The sequence below is a fragment of the Palaemon carinicauda genome, chromosome 14 (assembly GCF_036898095.1).
Source record: "Palaemon carinicauda isolate YSFRI2023 chromosome 14, ASM3689809v2, whole genome shotgun sequence".
In the NCBI taxonomy this organism is placed as follows: Eukaryota; Metazoa; Arthropoda; class Malacostraca; order Decapoda; family Palaemonidae; genus Palaemon; species Palaemon carinicauda.
The window spans coordinates 124,475,836-124,496,395 of record NC_090738.1 but is presented as its reverse complement, the minus strand read 5'-3'; the positions used below and the strand labels follow the sequence as shown (position 1 = coordinate 124,496,395).

General features: G+C 44.8%; 1 protein-coding gene across 1 annotated transcript in view; it reads left to right on the top strand.

Annotated features, from left to right (window-relative positions):
* LOC137653738 (E3 ubiquitin-protein ligase TTC3-like) overlaps positions 1-20,560 on the top strand; it is a 250,667-nt gene that overhangs the window by 25,373 nt on the left and 204,734 nt on the right. The window contains exons 5-8 of the mRNA XM_068387356.1: positions 13,243-13,440; positions 13,704-13,730; positions 19,228-19,339; positions 19,551-19,681. Coding sequence (XP_068243457.1) covers positions 13,243-13,440; positions 13,704-13,730; positions 19,228-19,339; positions 19,551-19,681 — 468 coding nt within the window. The remainder of the gene's footprint in view (positions 1-13,242; positions 13,441-13,703; positions 13,731-19,227; positions 19,340-19,550; positions 19,682-20,560) is intronic.

The following is a 20,560-nucleotide window of genomic DNA, read 5'->3' as shown; positions in this document are numbered from 1 at the left end:
GGCAGGTCTCATTCTCGGCAGCCGAGATCCTCAACCAGAAGAAAGTTGTGAAGTGTGCTATGCAAGCCACTTCGTGGCTCGATATCTGTTTGGGGACCTTAGGTATCCTGATACGTTCTGAGGATTTCTCCAAGGGACCTACCAGGAAAACTATGGAAACCTTCCTTCTCTCAGGTACTCGCACGATCGAGTTTCTGGCCCACCAAGTCTCGAACTTGTGGACAAATACCATCCTGAAATGTCGGGATGTAGTAGCTGAGAGATTTCATCAGAAGGTCCCTAGCGCTGAGATCAATAGGCTCAGACATTCCTCCTTAGAGAGATCTGTCCTGTTCGAGCCTAAGGATGTGGAACATGCCGCTGAGAGGTGGAGGAAGTCTCACCAAGACTCCCTCCTTCATAAGGCTTTAAAATCCAAGTCCTATAGGCCTCCAGCACCACAGCAGTCCCATCCAGTCAAAACCACTACGACGACAACAGCAGCGAAGACTTTGGTGTCTAAGCCCTTTCCTGTCAAAGAAAAGGAAAGGCAAAAAGGCCTCCAGGGGAGGCAAATATCGTAGAGGGAGCAGCCGAGGCCGCAAACGCTAGGATAGCAGTCCCCCTGCATTTCCACCAGTGGGGGGATGCCTACAAAGTAGCTCAAACAGGTGGAAGCAACTCGGGGCCGATTCCTGGACAATCTCTTTGATCAGTCTTGGATATCACGTCCCGTTCATAACATCTCTACTTCCCCTGACAATGAATCCAGTGTCATTGAGCTCCCTTACCATGGGATCGGCAAGGGAGCAAGCCCTTCGGGCAGAAGTCCAGACCTCTGAACAAGTTTGTCAAACAAACTCCGTTCAGCATGGAGACAGCAGACATCATCAGACTAGCAGTAAGACCGCAACTCTTCATGTGCACACGACCTAAAGGACGCGTACTTCCAGATCCCAGTCCATTCGTCTTCAAGGAAGTACTTAAGATTTAGCCTAGACAACAGAATGTACCAGTTCAAGGTACTGTGCTTCGGTCTTTCCACAGCACCACAAGTCTTCTCCACAGTGTTCACCCTAGTATTATCTTGGGCACATAGGATTGGCATCTGTCTCCTCCATTATCTGGACGACTGGTTAATCCTAGCAGACTCGGTGTCAACCCTTCTTCAGCACTGAGACAAACTTCTGAGACTTTGCCAAGATCTGGGGATCATGGTAAATCTCGAGAAGTCCTCACTGCTTCCCACTCAAAGACTGGTATACTTAGGCATGATTATAGACACCACTCTCCGCAAAGCCTTCCCATCAGACGACAGGATAGCAAGGCTGAGGAAGGTCGCAAGCCCTTTTCTCAGACGAGAAGAACTTCCAGCCGAATCGTGGTTACGTCTCCTTGGTCACCTTTCATCACTGGCCCGTCTAGTTCCCAATGGTTGCCTCAGGATGAGATCCCTCCAGTGGTGACTCAAGTCCCGGTGGAATCAAGCGTACGACTCCCCGGACATCTAGATCCCCAGGGGACCTACGAAACTGACGTATCTCTAGTGGTGGGTGGCAGACGAGAACCTACGAAAAGGAGTGGATCTTCTCGTCCTCCCCCCGGATTTGATGCCGTTTTCGGACGCTTCAAAAGAAGGGTGGGGGCCCCACGTGCTGCACCACACGACCTCAGGCCTCTGGTCAGACTCAGAAAAGTACCCTCACATAAATGGCCTACATCAACAAACAAGGAGGTACTTTTTCGCAACAACTATCCCATCTAGCAGTAGAGATACTGAGATGGGCCGAAATCCAATCGATACCACTATCGGCACGCTTCATTTCGGGCAAGAGGAATGTGCTCGCCGACAACATGAGCAGAGCATCTCAGACAGAGATTACCGAATGATCTTTGGATCATCTAGTAGCCAACAAAGTCCTGACTTTGTGGGGTTTTCCGACTGTGGACCTCTTCGCAACGGCCCTGAACTAAAGGCTCCCGCTGTACTGTTCCCCAGTCCCAGACCCCAAGGCTCCCTGGCAAGATGCTTTCCAACAACGGTGGGACAACATCGACGTTTACGCCTTTCCCCTGTTCTGTCTGATGAGGAGGGTACTCAACAAGACCACAACATCAGTCAATCTTTCAATGACCCTCTTAGCAGAATGGTTCCCGGACCTTCTGCAACTCCTAACGGAGCCACCAAGAGAACTGCCTCCACGACACATTCTACTCAAACAACCGCATGCCAACATCTTCCACAAAGCCGTAGGTTCACTACGGCTTCACACCTGGACACTATCCAGCATCTCTTCTTTGGGAGAGTATTTTCGCAACAAGTTGCAATCAGGATGTCTGGACACCTGCGAAAGTCATTAGCAGCAGTCTACCAGGCAAAGTGGAAAGTCTTCTGTGGTTGGTGTCGTGGAAGGGGTATCACTCCATTCGATGCCACTATTCCAGCAATAGCGGAGTTCCTCATGTATGTGCGTGAAGAAATGCGCCTTTCAGTCTCGGCAGTGAAAGGCTATCGCTCAGCCTTAAGCCTCACCTTCAGGCTGAAAGGAATGGACATTTCTTCATCGCTAGAACTTTCTTTACTCATACGGAGTTATGAACTTACCTGGCCTCTGTCGGAAGTGAGACCCTCCCCATGGAACGTGGTTCGAGTTCTCAGGTCTCTTAAGAGACCTCCCTATGAGCCATTATGCCAGGCATCAGATCACCACCTAACCTGGAAGACGGTGTTCCTGCTAGCTTTGGCCTCGGCCAAGCGAGTCAGCGAACTTCATAGTCTCTTGTATGACATCGCCCATTCAAGGGGATGAGGGGAGGTAGCGTTCAGCGTCGTCCCTGAGTTTATTGCTAAGACTCAGAATCCAGGAGTAGCGGATCCTCGATTCGACTCCTTCCGGATTTCTAGTCTCCGTACTGTAACAGATGATGCAGACCATCTCTTACTATGCCCAGTGAGGAGCTTGAGGTTGTACCTCAAAAGAACAGCCGCAGCCCGTCCTCATGTGCCAGCACTATTCGTCAGCACAGGAAGGACTAAGAGGAGGGTCACCAAGATCACCATATCTGCATGGATTTGCAGGGTCATTGATCTGGCACTGAATCCAGACCCTCCTCCATCACGTCGCCCCAGAGCACATGATGTCAGGGGCATAGCCACATCCCTGGCCTTCAAAAGAAATTTTTCAGTGACACAGGTTCTTCAAGCTGGGGTGTGGAAACGGCAAACAACGTTCACATCCCACTACCTGCAAGACGTGACCCACAGGAGACACGATATTTTCTCTATCGATCCTATGGTGGCTGCACAACAGCTGGTTTAAAACCTCAAGCTCCTTATTGGAAAAGTAGCAGAAGATTGAGGGCATTGATACCCAGTTTTAGTCTGCATGAATGAAAAGGTTTGACTGGCCCTTATTTTTTTCTTCATCATCCCCTCTCTTGGGGAAAGCAGCATCCTGGGTTCTTTGCATAGCTGACCTCAAACCACTGCAGGTAAACCATGCTCCCTTGTGTTCCTAGTATTAATATTAATACTGTTACGTCCCCATACCCTGATGAGGTGGTATTGGGAAAGTCCTAGTCTACAAGTTACCATCTAAAGAACTTCAGAACAAGTTTCTAGGACGAGTCACATTTCTTCATACCTTCACACACAGATTTTGTAGGCTGCAGACCTTGCATAGCAAGGTTTTAGCGAGGTGCAGGGACTCCTTATTTCTTGGGTGCTTACACACTCAAATAAGGAGTCCGCGGGCAAAGCCAAAAGCCAGACTGGCTGGGACGTCCACCCTTCCTAATGGGTGAGTCACTCCTATTAAATAGTGTGGTTTGTGTTCCAGTTACGGAACAAATGACAAATTCGTAGATAATTTGTAATTTTCCTAACTATACAAACCTTAGCTATTTATTTAAACAAACTTGCCCGCCAGCCCTATCCCCCTTGAAGTCCTACCTCCAAGCAAAGTGAGCTCAAGCACAGGTGTGTGAGAAGGGGGTGGGGGGTGGGGGTGGCTAGCAAGCTACCCTCCCCTACCCCCGCTAACTAGCGGTGTGGGTAGTAAAACCTTGTTAAGAATTAATGGCTCGTCATTTCAGCTACGCCAAAAGTAATACCCCTATTAAATAGCTAAGGTTTGTATCGTTAGGAAAAATACAAATTATCTACGAATTTGTCATTTTCCATATGGTGAAGAGAGCAAATCTTTTATATCTAATACAATTCTCTTGTACCTTGTTTGATTTTAGTATGCTCTTAAAAATGTCAGTAATTGGAGAAAGTGGGCAATACTGATGTGTCCCATCCCTGGACACTACATATTGTCATGAACTTGAAATTTTCAATATTAAACTTACCCGATAATCATGTAGCTGTCAACTCCGTTGCCCGACAGAATTCTATGGAGGGATACGCCAGCTATCACAATACTAGAAGGGGGTGTACTTACCAGCGCCACCTGTGGCCAGGTACTCAAGTACTTCTTGTTGACACCTCCTCAATTATTCCTCTGTCGTGCTTCCGGCAAGACGTTCTGGGATACGCTTATGATCTTCGAGTTTGTTCACGGCTAATTGGTGAAGTATTCTCTCAGATTTCGGCTGTCGCATTACTGGAAACCTTCTTATATTAGCTAGATAGCTTTTATATAGTCCTGATTAACGGTTAACGATCTTTTGCTTGATTTTGGAAACCCCTTTGGCTAACTCTTTGGATTCAAGATGTCTGACATTTCGCAAGCCCCCTCCCATAGACGATGTAGGTCTTGCAATAGGCGTATTCCGAAGGCCTCGGTAGATCCTCACACCGCTTGTTCTGACTGTAGGGACAGGCCCTGTCAGTTAGAAAATCGATGTGAGGAATGCGCCGGACTTTCGGAACTGGAATTTGTCCGTCTTTTAAAATATTCATCTAAGTTAGAGAGAGGTAGAGTTAGGAGGAGTTCTTCTCACTCTTCAATGTTTTCCTCACCTCATGATCCCCTACCTTTTCCTACCCCTGTAGTGGCTACCCCCGAACCTACTGTTTGCCCTCCGCCTGATATGTCTGTTGTTTTGCGTGCTATTCAGGCCTTAGGCGATAAAGTAGAGTCAGTGGTAAGTGACCATAAGTCTCTGATGGCCGAAGTTAAGGAACTTAAGGTCAAGAGTACAGTGGGTGGAGTTAGTGCCAGTGCTGTGACGAGTGCTAGTGTCAGTGCAGTGCCAAGTGCTAGTGTCAGTGCCAGTGTGGTGCGTGAGGATTCTTCTGTGCGAGCCAGTCGTCCTCCCAGTCCGGGACCTCTTGCAAGCTCCCATGCCCAGGGGAGAAGCAATGTCGAAGGGCATAAGGGTTCGGCAGGCCTTGTTAGGCGCACAGAAGTTTCCTCGGTGGTTGCGGGCGTGTCTTCCAAAGACCGTCACTCCCACCCGCAGACGATTGAGCCCGTCTTTTTCTCGTCCGCTGATCATCTGTCAGGGAAGAAACGTTGGTCTCAGGTCACGAGACCACTTAAACGCAGAGTCCAGTCCGCGAGTGCTCAGCCAGGTTGCAGTCATTGGCTCAGCTCTGACTCGCCGCAGTCATCTGTCGACTGCACTCCGCCCAAGAGGAGTAAGGTTCTGCCACAACAGAGCTCGACTGTCGACCCTAAGTGGACTCTACTACAGTCCATGCAAGCACAGCTTTCGGACTTGATGCGTGAGTGTCGGGCTGAGAGTGTTGCTCCTCCGCCTCCGCCTACACTCCCTCCGCCTGCGCTCGATCCGCCTGCTCTCGCTCCGCCTGCGCTTGCTCCGCCTGATCGCAGTACCACCTGCCAGGCGTACGATGTTGAGCCACGGTCTGAGTTTGCTGTTCCCACTGGTGTTCAGCCTCCGCCTTCTTTAAGGCAACCTTTGCTATGGGATCAGGAGGATTATACCTCTCTTCCTCCGCCTCCCTTTGCTGCTCCACCAGTGGTGCAACTCTTGGCTGAGGTACAACAACCTCTCCCGTCCATGAGTCAGTCTCCTCAGCTCTCGCTGCAGCGAGCTCAACCATCCACAAGGCAAGCTCCACTACACCTTGGCCTTGCGCCTCAGGAGCCTCAGCTTGCGAGACATTTACCTTGTTCTGCGCAGCCTCAACCTCATCACGCTCCGCTCTCACCACAGGAACAGGAACTTGCTACTCCGCTTCCACCAACCGCTCAGCAAGCGCAATCCTTGGGTTCAACCACTCATGCTAGGAGTCAGCCTCCTCCACCCATGCGCCTTCCTTCTGCTTCGTCTGCTATTCAGCCTTTGCAGTCTGAGCCTCAGGTTCTCCCTCATCAGTTACTTGTAGAGGAAACCACTACTATTGTTCCTACTCGTTCTGACTCTGCTGTTCAGCATTCTTGTCCGATACCTTCGCTTCACTCTGGTGATGAGGCGTCTGATGATGAGGAGGCACACCTGGATCCCTCATCAGACGTGGATGAATCCAAGCTTTCTCCACAGTCTATTGATTTTCGTAAGGTCTTGGCTCTACTTAGGGAGGTTTACCCAGACCACTTTGTCTCTGCTATTCCCCGCTCTCCGCCATCTGAGTTTTCGCTGGGCGTACAACAAGCTAAGTCCACCTATACTAAGCTAGTCCTAGCTAGGTCCTCTAAGAGGGCATTAAGGATCTTAGGGGAGTGGCTGCAGTCTAAGCAACACCTTGGCAAGACTTCTTTCATGTTCCCTCCAACGAAGCTCACTTCGAAAGCGAGCGTTTGGTATGCCACAGGAGAAGCACCAGGCTTGGGAGTACCTGCCTCTGCCCAGGCTGACTTCTCAAGTCTGGTAGACTCGCCTCGGAGGACTGCAATGAGGCGCTCTAAAGTTTGTTGGACCTTCTCAGACCTGGATCACTTGCTGAAAGGAATGTTTAGAGCATTTGAAATGTTCAACTTTCTAGACTGGTGCCTGGGGGCCCTCAGCAAGAAGACCTCTCCTGCGGACAAAGATTCTGCCATGCTATTAATGTCCTGCATGGATAAGGCCATTAGGGATGGATCGGGTGAGCTTGCGTCGATGTTTGTATCAGGGGTTTTGAAGAAAAGGGAACAACTGTGTACCTTCCTTTCCGCCAGCATTACACCTTGCCAACGGTCACAACTCCTTTTTGCTCCGCTCTCGAAGTTCCTCTTCCCCGAAGAGCTGGTTAAGGACTTGTCTGCTGCCCTGATACAAAAGGATACACACGATCTTGTAGCCTCATCGGCTCGTAAGTCTAAGGTTGCTACCTCAGTCCCCAAGACTTATCGCTCCCCAGTGGCTGATACCCCTGCTACGAGGTTCATACCGCCCTTTCGTGGTAGAGCCCCCAGCCGAGGAAGCTCCCGTCCAGACTCTCACAGGAGCAAGTCTAGGAAAGGATCCAGGACATCTAAAGGAAAAAACTGACTCTCCGCATCTCCAGACAGCAGTAGGAGCCAGACTCAAGATCTTCTGGCGAGCCTGGGAGAAGAGAGGTGCAGACGCCCAGTCTGTCAGTTGGCTGAGGAACGGTTACAGGATTCCATTCTGCCTCAAACCACCTCTGACCACATCGCCCATCAACCTCTCTCCCAACTACAAAGAAGAGGACAAGAGGCTAGCATTGCACCAGGAGGTGTCGCTACTTGTGCAGAAGAAGGCAGTGGTTATAGTCCGGGACCATCAATCCCCGGGCTTCTACAACCGTCTCTTTCTTGTGGCCAAGAAGACAGGAGGTTGGAGACCGGTGCTGGACGTCAGCGCTCTCAACGAGTATGTCACCAAGCAGACGTTCACGATGGAGACGACGAAGTCGGTCTTAGCAGCGGTCAGACAGGAGGACTGGATGGTCTCGTTGGACTTGAAAGATGCATACTTTCACGTTCCTATTCATCCAGACTCCCAACCTTTCCTGAGATTCGTTTTTGGAAAGGTTGTCTACCAATTCCAAGCCCTGTGTTTTGGCCTAAGCACAGCTCCTATGGTCTTTACTCATCTGATGAGGAATATAGCAAAATTCCTACACTTGTCGAACATCAGAGCCTCCCTCTACTTAGACGACTGGCTGTTGAGAGCCTCCACGAGTCGTCGTTGTCTGGAGAATCTCAATTGGACTTTAGACTTAATCAGAGACCTAGGTCTATTAGTCAACATAGAGAAGTCTCAACTCATTCCCTCCCAATCCATTGTGTACCTGGGAATGGAGATTCGGAGTCAGGATTTTCGGGCTTTTCCATCGGCCCCCAGGATAAGCCAGGCCCTAGAGTGCATCATGAGCATGCTGAAGAGGAGCAGTTGCTCAGTGAGACAGTGGATGAGTCTCACAGGGACCCTCTCATCACTGGCCCTGTTTGTAGAGCTAGGGAGACTCCACCTCCGCCCTCTTCAATTCCATCTTGCAGCTCATTGGGACAAGGGTTCGACTCTCGAAGCAGTCTCTATCCCTATCAACCAAGAGATGAAGACCACTCTCCTGTGGTGGAAGCACAACCTCCTTCTCAGGGAGGGTCTATCGTTGGCCATTCAGACCCCCAATCTTCATCTCTTCTCAGATGCATCGGACTCGGGCTGGGGTGCAACCTTGGACGGACGGGAATACTCGGGAACGTGGAACGAGGAACAAGGTTTACTCCACATCAACTGCAAGGAGCTGCTAGCAGTTCATCTAGCCCTGTTGAACTTCAAGTCCCTCCTGCTAGGCAAAGTGGTGGAGGTGAACTCAGACAATACCACAGCCTTGGCTTACATCTCCAAGCAAGGAGGGACCCATTCGAGGAGCCTATACGAGATCGCAAGGGACCTCCTCATTTGGTCAAGAGGTCTAAACCTCACTCTGGTCACAAGGTTCATTCAGGGCGATATGAACGTCTCAGCAGATCGCCTAAGCAGAAGGAATCAGGTCATTCCCACGGAATGGACCCTCCACAAGAGTGTGTGCAACAGACTTTGGACCTTGTGGGGTCAACCTACCATAGATCTGTTTGCCACCTCCATAACCAAGAGACTTCCGCTGTACTGTTCCCCTGTTCCAGACCCTGCAGCAGTTCATGTGGATGCTTTTCTACTGAACTGGTCCCATCTCGACCTGTACGCATTCCCACCGTTCAAGATAATAAACAAAGTTCTGCAGAAATTCGTCTCGCACGAAGGGACACGGCTGACGCTGGTTGCTCCCCTTTGGCCTGCAAGAGAATGGTTCACAGAGGTACTTCAATGGCTAGTAGACTTCCCCAGGACTCTACCTCTAAGAGTGGACCTTCTACGTCAACCTCACGTAGACAGGTTGCACCCAAACCTCCACGCTCTTCGGCTGACTGCCTTCAGACTGTCGAAAGATTCGCTAGAGCTAGAGGCTTTTCGAAGGAGGCAGCCAGTGCGATTGCCAGAGCAAGAAGGGTTTCCACTCGTAGAGTCTACCAGTCTAAGTGGGAGGTCTTCCGCAGCTGGTGTAGAGCCAATTCAATATCCTCTACCAATACCTCTGTGACCCAAATAGCTGACTTCCTTCTACATCTTAGGAATGAGAGATCCCTTTCAGCACCTACGATTAAAGGATATAGGAGTATGTTGGCTTCAGTTCTCCGCCACAGAGGTTTGGACCTGTCTTCCAACAAGGACCTTCAAGACATTCTTAAGTCTTTTGAGACGTCTAAAGAACGTCGTCTTTCCACTCCAGGCTGGAATCTAGACGTAGTCTTAAGGTTCCTTATGTCATCTAGGTTCGAACCTCTCCAGTCAGCTTCCTTCAAGGACCTTACCCTCAAGACTCTTTTTCTCGTCTGCCTTGCAACAGCTAAGAGAGTCAGTGAGGTTCATGCCTTCAGCAAGAACATTGGTTTCACAACCGAATCTGCAACATGTTCTTTTCAGCTTGGATTCCTAGCAAAGAACGAGCTTCCTTCACGTCCTTGGCCTAGATCGTTTGAAATACCTAGCCTCTCCAACATGGTAGGTAACGAACTAGAGAGAGTTCTTTGCCCTGTCAGAGCTCTCAAATATTATCTTAAGAGGTCTAAACCTATTCGAGGACAGTCAGAAGCTTTATGGTGTGCCATCAAGAAACCTTCGAGGTCCATGTCCAAGAATGGGCTTTCGTATTATATAAGGCTTCTGATCAGAGAAGCACATTCTCACTTAAAGGAGGAAGACCTTGCATTGCTGAAGGTAAGGACCCACGAAGTAAGAGCTGTAGCTACTTCGATGGCCTTTAATAAAAACCGTTCTCTGCAGAGCATAATGGATGCAACCTATTGGAGGAGCAAGTCAGTTTTTGCATCATTTTATCTGAAAGATGTCCAGTCTCTTTACGAGAACTGCTACACCCTGGGACCATTCGTAGCAGCGAGTGCAGTAGTAGGTGAGGGCTCAGCCACTACATTCCCTTAATCCCATAACCTTTTTTAATCTTTCTCTTGAATGCTTTTATTGTTGTTTTTATGGTTGTTACGGTAGGCTAAGAAGCCTTCCGCATCCTTTTGATTTGGCGGGTGGTCTATTCATTCTTGAGAAGCGCCTGGGTTAAAGGTTTGGTAGAGGTCCTTTAGTAGGGGTTGCAACCCCGTGTACTTTGGCACCTTTGGGTTGATTCAGCCTCCAAGAGGAACGCTGCGCTCAGTAAGGAAGACGAACTTTAAAAAAGAGGCAGAGTAACGGTTCTATTCGACTTCCTTACCAGGTACTTATTATTTCATTGTTATTTGAGATAACTGTTATATGAAATATGGGATACTTAGCTATCCTTTAATCTTGTACACTGGTTTTCACCCACCTCCCTGGGTGTGAATCAGCTACATGATTATCGGGTAAGTTTAATATTGAAAAATGTTATTTTTATTAGTAAAATAAATTTTTGAATATACTTACCCGATAATCATGATTTAATCGACCCTCCCTTCCTCCCCAGAGAGAACCAGTGGACCGAGGAATAATTGAGGAGGTGTCAACAAGAAGTACTTGAGTACCTGGCCACAGGTGGCGCTGGTAAGTACACCCCCTTCTAGTATTGTGATAGCTGGCGTATCCCTCCATAGAATTCTGTCGGGCAACGGAGTTGACAGCTACATGATTATCGGGTAAGTATATTCAAAAATTTATTTTACTAATAAAAATAACATTTTTTCATTTTTTAATCTGTGTAATGTGATAAATGTATGGTTAATGGAGAGAAAAGCTTGATGACAGCAAGGCTAAACAATGAATTTATTGTTTGTTAGCCATCGCTGTGACCATAGAATGAACAAAATGACGTCTTGTTCTACTTATAGAAATGGGAAAGAAATTGATCTTAATTTTCTTGGTTAGATGTTGCAATTATATTATGGTTTAAATTTTTGGGAATTGCAGTTTTGGGAACTAAATTAATCGAAAACTTAGAAATATAATATTGTACTGTTGGAAATTATTGAATGAGTTTTGCAGCCTTGGTCACTTCAAAAATCAAGTCACATACAGTCTAACTTGATAAACGTACTAATATAATTTGCAGAGGTTCTTTAGGTCATATGAGAAGTTATAAGCCTAAACAAAACTTGCTTCACTTTACTTTTTGTTTACATTTCTCTAACCTTGTTATTTCTAATGTACCTTATTTTTGCAAGGAAGACTTCAGTTTCAGCAATTTGTTTGGGGAAGTAGGCAATCCCTGCATACATTGGACCATCAGTTGACTTTTCTCGCCAGCCTTTATTCTATTGTGTCACAGTGTCAACATTACGACTATCATCCATGTGGCAATCTGTTTTTGTGCTTTTTCATTTTATATCTATCAATTTTGATTCAGATATTAATTACCAATACAGTATTTCAATATTAAAAAATGGTATTTATTCCGACGCGGATACAAACTTCTGAGTCCTTTAAGGGGGCTTACTTCGGGTTTTGTTTTCTACGGCCAGGCAATCAAAAAAGAAACCAGTAGATTGCATCATGCTACGTTGCTGGGTAGCTACAGCACATAACGGGCTGCACTTGTCTCAAGCGTTTAGCCCCTACACTTCTGTCTGTTCTGGCAGTCAGACGTCCGTGCTTTCACTCCAATGATCAGACAACCGCATTACTTGCTTAAAAGTTGTATGTTTCTCCTTGTGGTTTTTTTTAATCTGTTCCGTCACTAAATACAAAACCTTTATGGATTATACTTTCGGTGAAGCTGGAAGACTAGCTATGAGACTTTTAGCAAGGTATAACTTCCCAAACGCTATAGTAAAACCAGTCAGCTGTGGCCGCTGAGACGATTTCTGACCTACTGTATAGCGTACTCATGTCAAAATAATTCAACCAATTTCAGGAAAAAAGAACACAGTACTTAGACATGATCATAACTAACAGAACACCAGATGACGCATCTTTATTAGCTGTGTTATCCAAGCCAAAACCTGATATTTCAGATGACTACTTAATACAGTATCCTAATCCTAAGAATAAGGAAATAATCAATAGTGAAAATATAGCTAATGGGAGTAATGAAGCTGCATTGGGGTGAGACAAAGGGGAAGACGTTTGAGATGGCTCATCCAGGAGTAGGGTTCCTTCTCAGCTAATGTTTGTAAGAAACTTCTAATGACATGATATGTTTCCACTTGTATCCTGGAAGACGAATTCAGTAAGACTAATCTTTGAAAATGGGAGACTGACATTAAGTTTGGCTGGGCCATATGGTGAGTGCTAAGGGAATTGGACTAAGGTAGTCTCAATGCTGGGCTGAAAGCTTGATGGACAAACTGAGTGTGAGAAGTGGAGTAAGTTTCGGGTTGTGGTGGCTTGGTGGAAGCCTCCTTGCTTGGTGATTGCCAGACTGGGGTTTGAGTCCTGCTCAAACTTGTTAAGTCCTTTGGTCGCTGCAACTTCACCATCTTTATGAGCCAAGAATCGGGGGGGGGGGGGGGGGTTAACTATAGGTATATCTGCTGAGTCATCAGTAGCCATTGCTTGGCCCTCTTTGGTCCTAGCTTGGGTGGAGAGGGGGCTTGGGCACTGATCACATGTAATATGTTTAGTCTCTAGGGTATTTTCCTGTTAATAGGGTGATGTCCCTTGCTTCTGCCATTCATGAGTGGCCTTCAAACTTTATTGTAATCATTTTGTCTTTTGACTTGAAGGTTTATCTGTGTAGATTGTCCTAATAATGTAATGTAATCTACAGCTAAATTTATTGTAGATTTTCTTTGTACTTGTATTGGTGAAAATGACTTGTAAATTTGGATTTGGTATACGGTCTTTAATACTTGATATTTTTGTATTTCATTCACTCTGTCTTTAATAGTCAGTGCATATTTTGGTATACTTATAGCTTTCCAAATATTTCAGACCCGGTTAGAATCGTCAGACTTCCAGAGGAAAAGCAATTCACAAAAAGATGTTTATTTAAAGGACAAAGATTTAAGTCTTTTGGTCATCACAAATTATGAACCTATAGCGGATAGGTCTGAAGCGAGTCGTATATTAGGGTCCGTGAATATTTCGTCAACGTATAGAGACTCCATAAGACACATCATTCCTATATTAGTAAGTAAAATTCTATTCATTATCAGTTTTTACTTTTCTCAATATAGAATTATTAGTTTTTATTAAGTCTACAAATTTTCTTATGGTTTAATTTTTTCAGTTACAGCTTTATCTTCTTTTGATTTTTTTTTTTTGCAAGTGAAATACTATCTGTTTGTAATTGTTAGGAAACTGTAGGTTATTGAAACATGTCATTGGAACTTCTTTCTGTTATTTGTTAATGCATCAATGAAAATTAATTTGAGTATTTTCCTTTGTTTCAGGAAAAACACGACAGAGAATTTAAATATGTAAGTATTACTGCTGTTTCTGTATCTAAACATAATCTTGTTTAGTCTTTTAAGTTTTTTGTAACACGATTATCATGTCAAATAGTTGTGGGTAAAGTCCATCCATCCATATAGCAAAGGCACTTCCCCCAATTTTGGGGGGTAGCCGACATCAACAAGAAACAAAACAAAAAAGGGGACCTCTACTCTCTACGTTCCTCCAGCCTAACCAGGGACTCAGCCAAGTTCAGCTGGTACTGCTAGGGTGCCACAGCCCAACCTCCCACATTTCCACCACAGATGAAGCTTCATACTGCTGAGTCCCCTACTGCTGCTACCTCCGCAGTCATCTAAGGCACCGGAGGAAGCAGCAGGGCCTACCGGAACTGCGTCACAATCGCTTGCCATTCATTCCTATTTCTAGCACGCTCTCTTGCCTCTCTCACATCTATCCTCCTATCACCCAGAGCTTTCTTCACACCATCCATCCACCCAAACCTTGGCCTTCCTCTTGTACTTCTCCCATCAACTCTTGCATTCATCACCTTCTTTAGCAGACAGCCATTTTCCATTCTCTCAACATGGCCAAAATACCTCAACACATTCATATCCACTCTAGCCTCTAACTCATTTCTTACACCCGTTCTCACCCTCACCACTTCGTTCCTAACCCTATCTACTCGAGATACACCAGCCATTCTCCTCAGACACTTCATCTCAAACACATTCAATTTCTGTCTCTCCATCACTTTCATTCCCACAACTCCGATCCATACATCACAGTTGGTACAATCACTTTCTCATATAGAACTCTCTTTACATTCATGCCCAACCCTCTATTTTTTACTACTCCCTTAACTGCCCCCAACACTTTGCAACCTTCATTGACTCTGACGTACATCTGCTTCCACTCCACCATTTGCTGCAACAACAGACCCCAAGTACTTAAACTGATCCACCTCCTCAAGTAACTCTCCATTCAACATGACATTCAACCTTGCACCACCTTCCCTTCTCGTACATCTCATAACCTTACTCTTACCCACATTAACTCTCAACTTCCTTCTCTCACACACCCTTCCAAATTCTGTCACTAGTCGGTCAAGCTTCTCTTCTGTGTCTGATACCAGTACAGTAGTATCATCCGCAAACAACAACTGATTTACCTCCCATTCATGATCATTCTCGCCTACCAGTTTTAATCCTCGTCCAAGCACTCTCTCACCACTCCATCAACATACAAGTTAAACAACCACGGCGACATCACACATCCCTGTCTCAGCCCCACTCTCACCGGAAACCAATCGCTCACTTCATTTCCTATTCTAACACATGCTTTACTACCTTTGTAGAAACTTTTCACTGCTTGCAACAACCTTCCACCAACTCCATATAACCTCATCACATTCCACATTGCTTCCCTATCAACTCTATCATATGCTTTCTCCAGATCCATAAACGCAACATACACCTCCTTACCTTTTGCTAAATATTTCTCGCATATCTGCCTAACTGTAAAAATCTGATTCATACAACCCCTACCTCTTCTAAAACCACCCTGTACTTCCAAGATTGCATTCTCTGTTTTATCCTTAATCCTATTAATCAGTACTCTACCATACACTTTTCCAACTACACTCAACAAACTAATACCTCTTGAATTACAATACTCATGCACATCTCCCTTACCCTTATATAGTGGTACAATACATGCACAGACCCAATCTACTGGTACCATTGACAACACAAAACACACATTAAAAAATCTCACCAACCATTCAAGTACAGTCACACCCCCTTCCTTCAACATCTCAGCTTTCACACCATCCATACCAGATGCTTTTCCTACTCTCGTTTCATCTAGTGCTCTCCTCACTTCCTCTATTGTAATCTCTCTCTCATTCTCATCTCCCATCACTGGCACCTCAATACCTGGAACAGCAATTATATCTGCCTCCCTATTATCCTCAACATTCAGCAAACTTTCAAAATATTCCGCCCACCTTTTCCTTGCCTCCTCTCCTTTTAACAACCTTCCATTTCCATCTTTCACTGTCTCTTCAATTTTTGCGCCGGCCTTCCTTACTCTCTTCACTTCTTTCCAAAACTTCTTCTTATTCTCTTCATATGACTGACCCAGTCCCTGACCCCACCTCAGGTCAGCTGCCCTCTTTGCCTCACGTACCTTGCGCTTTACTTCCACCTTTTTCTCTCTCTATTTTTCATACTTCTCTATATTATTACTCTGCAGCCATTCTTCAAAAGCCCTCTTTTTCTCTTCCACTTTTACCTTCACTCCTTCATTCCACCATTCACTGCCCTTCCTCATGCTGCCTCCAACAACCTTCTTGCCACATACATCACTTGCAATCCCAACAAAATTTTCTTTTGCTAACTTCCACTCCTCCTCTAAATTACCAGTTTCTCTTACTCTCACCTCGTCATATGCCATTTTCAACCTTTCCTGATATTTACTTTTTACCCCCGGTTTTATTAGCTCTTCCACCCTCACTAGCTCCCTTTTACATCCACCTACTCTATTCCCCCACTCTTTTGCTACAATTAATTTTCCTTCCACCAAAAAATGATCAGACATACCGTTAGCCATACCCCTAAACACGTGCACGTCTTTCAATCTTCCAAACATTCTTTTAGTTATCAACACATAATCCATTAATGCCCTTTCTACTACTCTTCCATTTGCCACTCTTACCCATGTATATTTATTTTTATCTTTCTTTTTAAAAAATCTAGCACTTATTACCATCTCTTGTTCAACACACATATCTACCTGTGTTTGAATAAATTTGATTGTTCTCATGGATGCTTCATAAATACAAACCATCGTTCTTTACTATAGGAGAATGATAACAGTGAAGCTGAAATATGGCAGTTAAAACTTTTAACGAGGTTTAAACAACCAGCAGGTAGTTTACCTGTCGGCAGCGGGGAGGTGACCACTCCCCCCGCCAGCCCACAGCACACCAACTTTGATTTCAGCCATCTGTGAGTGCAGTCACCCACTCTTTCTCTGACTGGATTTATGACAATTTTTTCTTAATTTTCCTTTTGTTCCAACACGAATACTTACCTGGAACTACTTTCTTAGGAGTTACCTGTAATCTCCTCTCTACCGACCAGAGTTTTGTGTAGGGTACCCTCCATCCCGTTTTCTATGGAGGCCTACCCCGGCATTAAAGAATGTGCCCCGAGGGTAGGCTTATCGCTAGGTCGATGTCCGCCCGGGTCAACATCTCCAGTAAGTTCTCTGGTCGCGACGTCATCTTTTCAGCAAGTTTACATGTGTTTCTTTTATCATTCATAATATGCAGACGTGCCCTGGGATACCGCCGAAGACCTGGGGTACCTTTATGAGTGGCATTGATGTCGACCTTCATTTTGTTTGCTTACCATGTAATGATTGTAGGGAGTGGCCATCTTCCCAGTGGCTGAAGTTCGGCAGGAGGAAGAAGAATCCAAAGAAGGATTCTTCGCCTTTGGGTTTGTCCTTGAAGAAATAAAATGCTAGGCCTGCTGTTTCTTCCTTCAGGACTCTCCATTCTGATACTTTCTAAGTGGTTTCCTCTGGCGGCTGCTCTCTAATAAATGGTAGCACTTTAACTCTTGGGCAAACCCAGCAGCAAGGGAAAGTTGCTGTTTCCCCTAGAGAAATAGTGGCTTCACTGCCTCCAAGTATACTTTGTGAGTGCTGTGGCCATTTCTCGGCATTCAGGGATCCACTTTAGAAGATAACCTTCAGTGGTTCCTGGCTTTTAGGCACCCTGTGCAGAATATTGCCCGAGTGATGTCTTTAAAAGCCGTCCCGCCTCTGTATTCTGTCATGCGATGCCGTAGTAGAGGAGGCTCCACCACCTCGGCTTCCTTCTTCTCAGAAGGCTTCATCAAGGGCTACAACCCATTGTCCTTCTCGCAAGAAATCTTGCTCTTCTAAGTACGCTCCCCATGTTGCACCACAATCTCCTCATAATGCTTCCTCTTTGGAGGTAGGTCACAAACCGTCCTCTCGTAGGGGTTCTTCACAGCTGCCCTTCTCGCCGTCTAGATCTTCCAAACAGACTGCGCTAGACCCTTGCTGAGATCCTCCTGCAGTGCTGCTCTTTTGTTCGCTGAGTACAGACAGCACTCTCCTAACAAGTGTAATGCTAAGTGATCTCATATAGGGCTTCTTTGCCCACGCCTGCTGATCGTGTGTTTTCTTCTCACTCTAAGTATGACAGTTCCAGCGCTTCATTGCTTCTCTTGGGGAAAACAGCAGCCTTGGTTCTCTGCACAAGCTGACCTCAATCACTGCAGGTAAACCATGCTCCCTTTTGTACCTAGTATTGTGTCAATACTGTTGCGTCCCCATACCCTGGCTAGGTGGTACAGTATTGGGAAAGTCTTGGTTAACTCGGTTATTTCATACAAAAGACTCGGAATAACTTTTACCTTGACAGTCACACTGCTTATATCTCAACACACAGCTTGCATAGGCCGCAGACCTTGTGTAGGTCGCAGACCTTGCGTAGCAAGCTAACACCTCGTTAGGGTCTCCTTATTTTTGGTACTGACCTACTCAAAAAAGGAGACCCTGGGTAAAGCCAAAAGCCAGATTGGCTGGGACATCCACCCTCCTAATGGGTGAGTCACCCCTAATAAATAGCGTACGTTTGTACATTATTCCATTTATGGAACAAATAACAAATTCTGAGATAATTTGTATTTTTCCTAACGATACAAACCTTTAGCTATATATAAACTTACCCGGTGACCCTGTCCCCTGTCCCTCTACCACCTCCGCTAACTAGTTAGCCCGCGCTTAATTTTTAATTGCTAGTCCTTTCAGTTTTGCTGAAAGTAATACCCCTAATAAATAGCTAAAGGTTTGCATCGTCAGGAAAAATACAAATTATCTCCGAATTTGTCATTTTAAATCCTTTTCTGATGATAGAGATTCTCATTTTTTATTAAATGTAACTCGCGGCTAACTAAGATAACAAAGAATTTTACATTGTTGAGTTGTTTATGATTGACTTTTTATATTTAAAAGAATCAAGTTAACTTGAGAGAAATCTTCATTATCTGCAGTACTAGTTGCCATAAACTAACTACAATGCTGGATGGGTAGGTTGCCTGGTTTTTCACTTTTGAACAAATTACGTCGCATAACAGCTCTCAGAATGGAACTTGTTTATTAGTTGTGGTGTTTTGTGTACTGGGGAGACCATGTCTAACCCTATGAAAAAATTAGACAGCCTGTAAGGTGATGACATGTAAATATTTTTCAAGATGACTACATAAATATTTCTTGTTAATTTCATGTCATTTTACTGCATCGAGTAAATTGCATGTGTTAGAAATGTTATAATTAAAGACAATGAATGCAAATCTTTAAAACATTAGTATTAATTAGAATAAGTTTTGTAAATGGTTCAGCCATACACTTATTGTATTTTATAGTGGTAGAGAAATGAAAATTGTGTTAATTTTATAATATAATATTCTTCTTTATTTTCAGATTGATGAGAACTATAAAAAAGGTCAAGAAAAGGCGAGGAAAAAGTTAAAACTAGGAAATAGCCACTTATATAAACATGATTATGAGCAAGCGCTAGTTTTTTATGATATTGGTTAGTAATAAGAATATTGACTTGTTGATTTAATTCAGCTGTTTAATATGTGTTAATGCTATGAACAACAATGCTTTTGGATAGAGCCCAAGTATTTATAACTTATTGTATATTTCTTAAGCTGATGTGTAAATTTAGGTTTTACTGTCTTGCTAAGCTTAGTTTGTTTTTTTCATTCTCTAATTGTATTTTCTTTTCTTTACGATTTTAGCCAAGGAAAACGATTTGTATGATTATCGTCTCTGGACCAATTCCAGCAGAGCTTATTTCCAATTGCAGCAGTATGAAAAGGCCATGGAAGAGGCAATTGTGGCCATAAAATTGAATCCATATGAGGAAGAGGTGAGAGGTTGTATTCTGTTTAATTGCTTTTAAGTAATTTATACTAGCGATTACTTGAAGAGAGTTGGTTGGTAGGGGAAGTCAAAAATTTATTTATGGTATGTAATGTAAATGGTGTCCATGTACAGACCAAATGTGTACCGTTTTGTTAATCTTTAAATGTTGGTCATAAGTTAGAAGTGACTCTTAAATGTTTTAACATTTCAATTAATAACTTGGTAGTGCAATTTTTTTTGTTTTGATTTTTATTAACCTCTTCACACCGTTGATGTCAATACACGTCAAAAACATTCCTGGTAGTACACACGATGACGTTGGGATAACATCATCTTCATTATTATTATTATTATTATTATTATTATTATTTCTGGGCTCCGACTTGTGCCGCCCAGTGAAATGCTCCATTAACATCATTTCTAAGGTAAGTACTGCTATGAATCTACCAGAGAAAAAATTGTATAGGAATGCTAGGTTGAACCCAGCTCGCTCACCTAATAAGGTGTCTGTATAAATAACTGGGGCGTGATAAATCACAACCAGAGGCCTCGCACCATTTAGATATCTCCTCTCAACATCCCCGTTCAGCGAGGTGCCGTTCAACACCCTAGCTCCGATCTCTACTACCAACAGTCCAACCCACGCTAGTGACGTCACTCCTTTTCATAGCACCGTGTGTTTACGCTGTTCTCTTTTTCGGTGTGTGTTTTTCCCGGATTTACCCAGGATTTATCTCATGATGTCGGACTCTACTGTCACTCCATCGAAGTTAAGTACCAGCCCTTAGTTGTTATTTTACCACAGTTTTTAATTTTCACTGTTTGCGGCCCCGCTTCGGGACCGCCATGGCGGCTGGCTACCTCCTCTCTCTCTCTCTCTCTC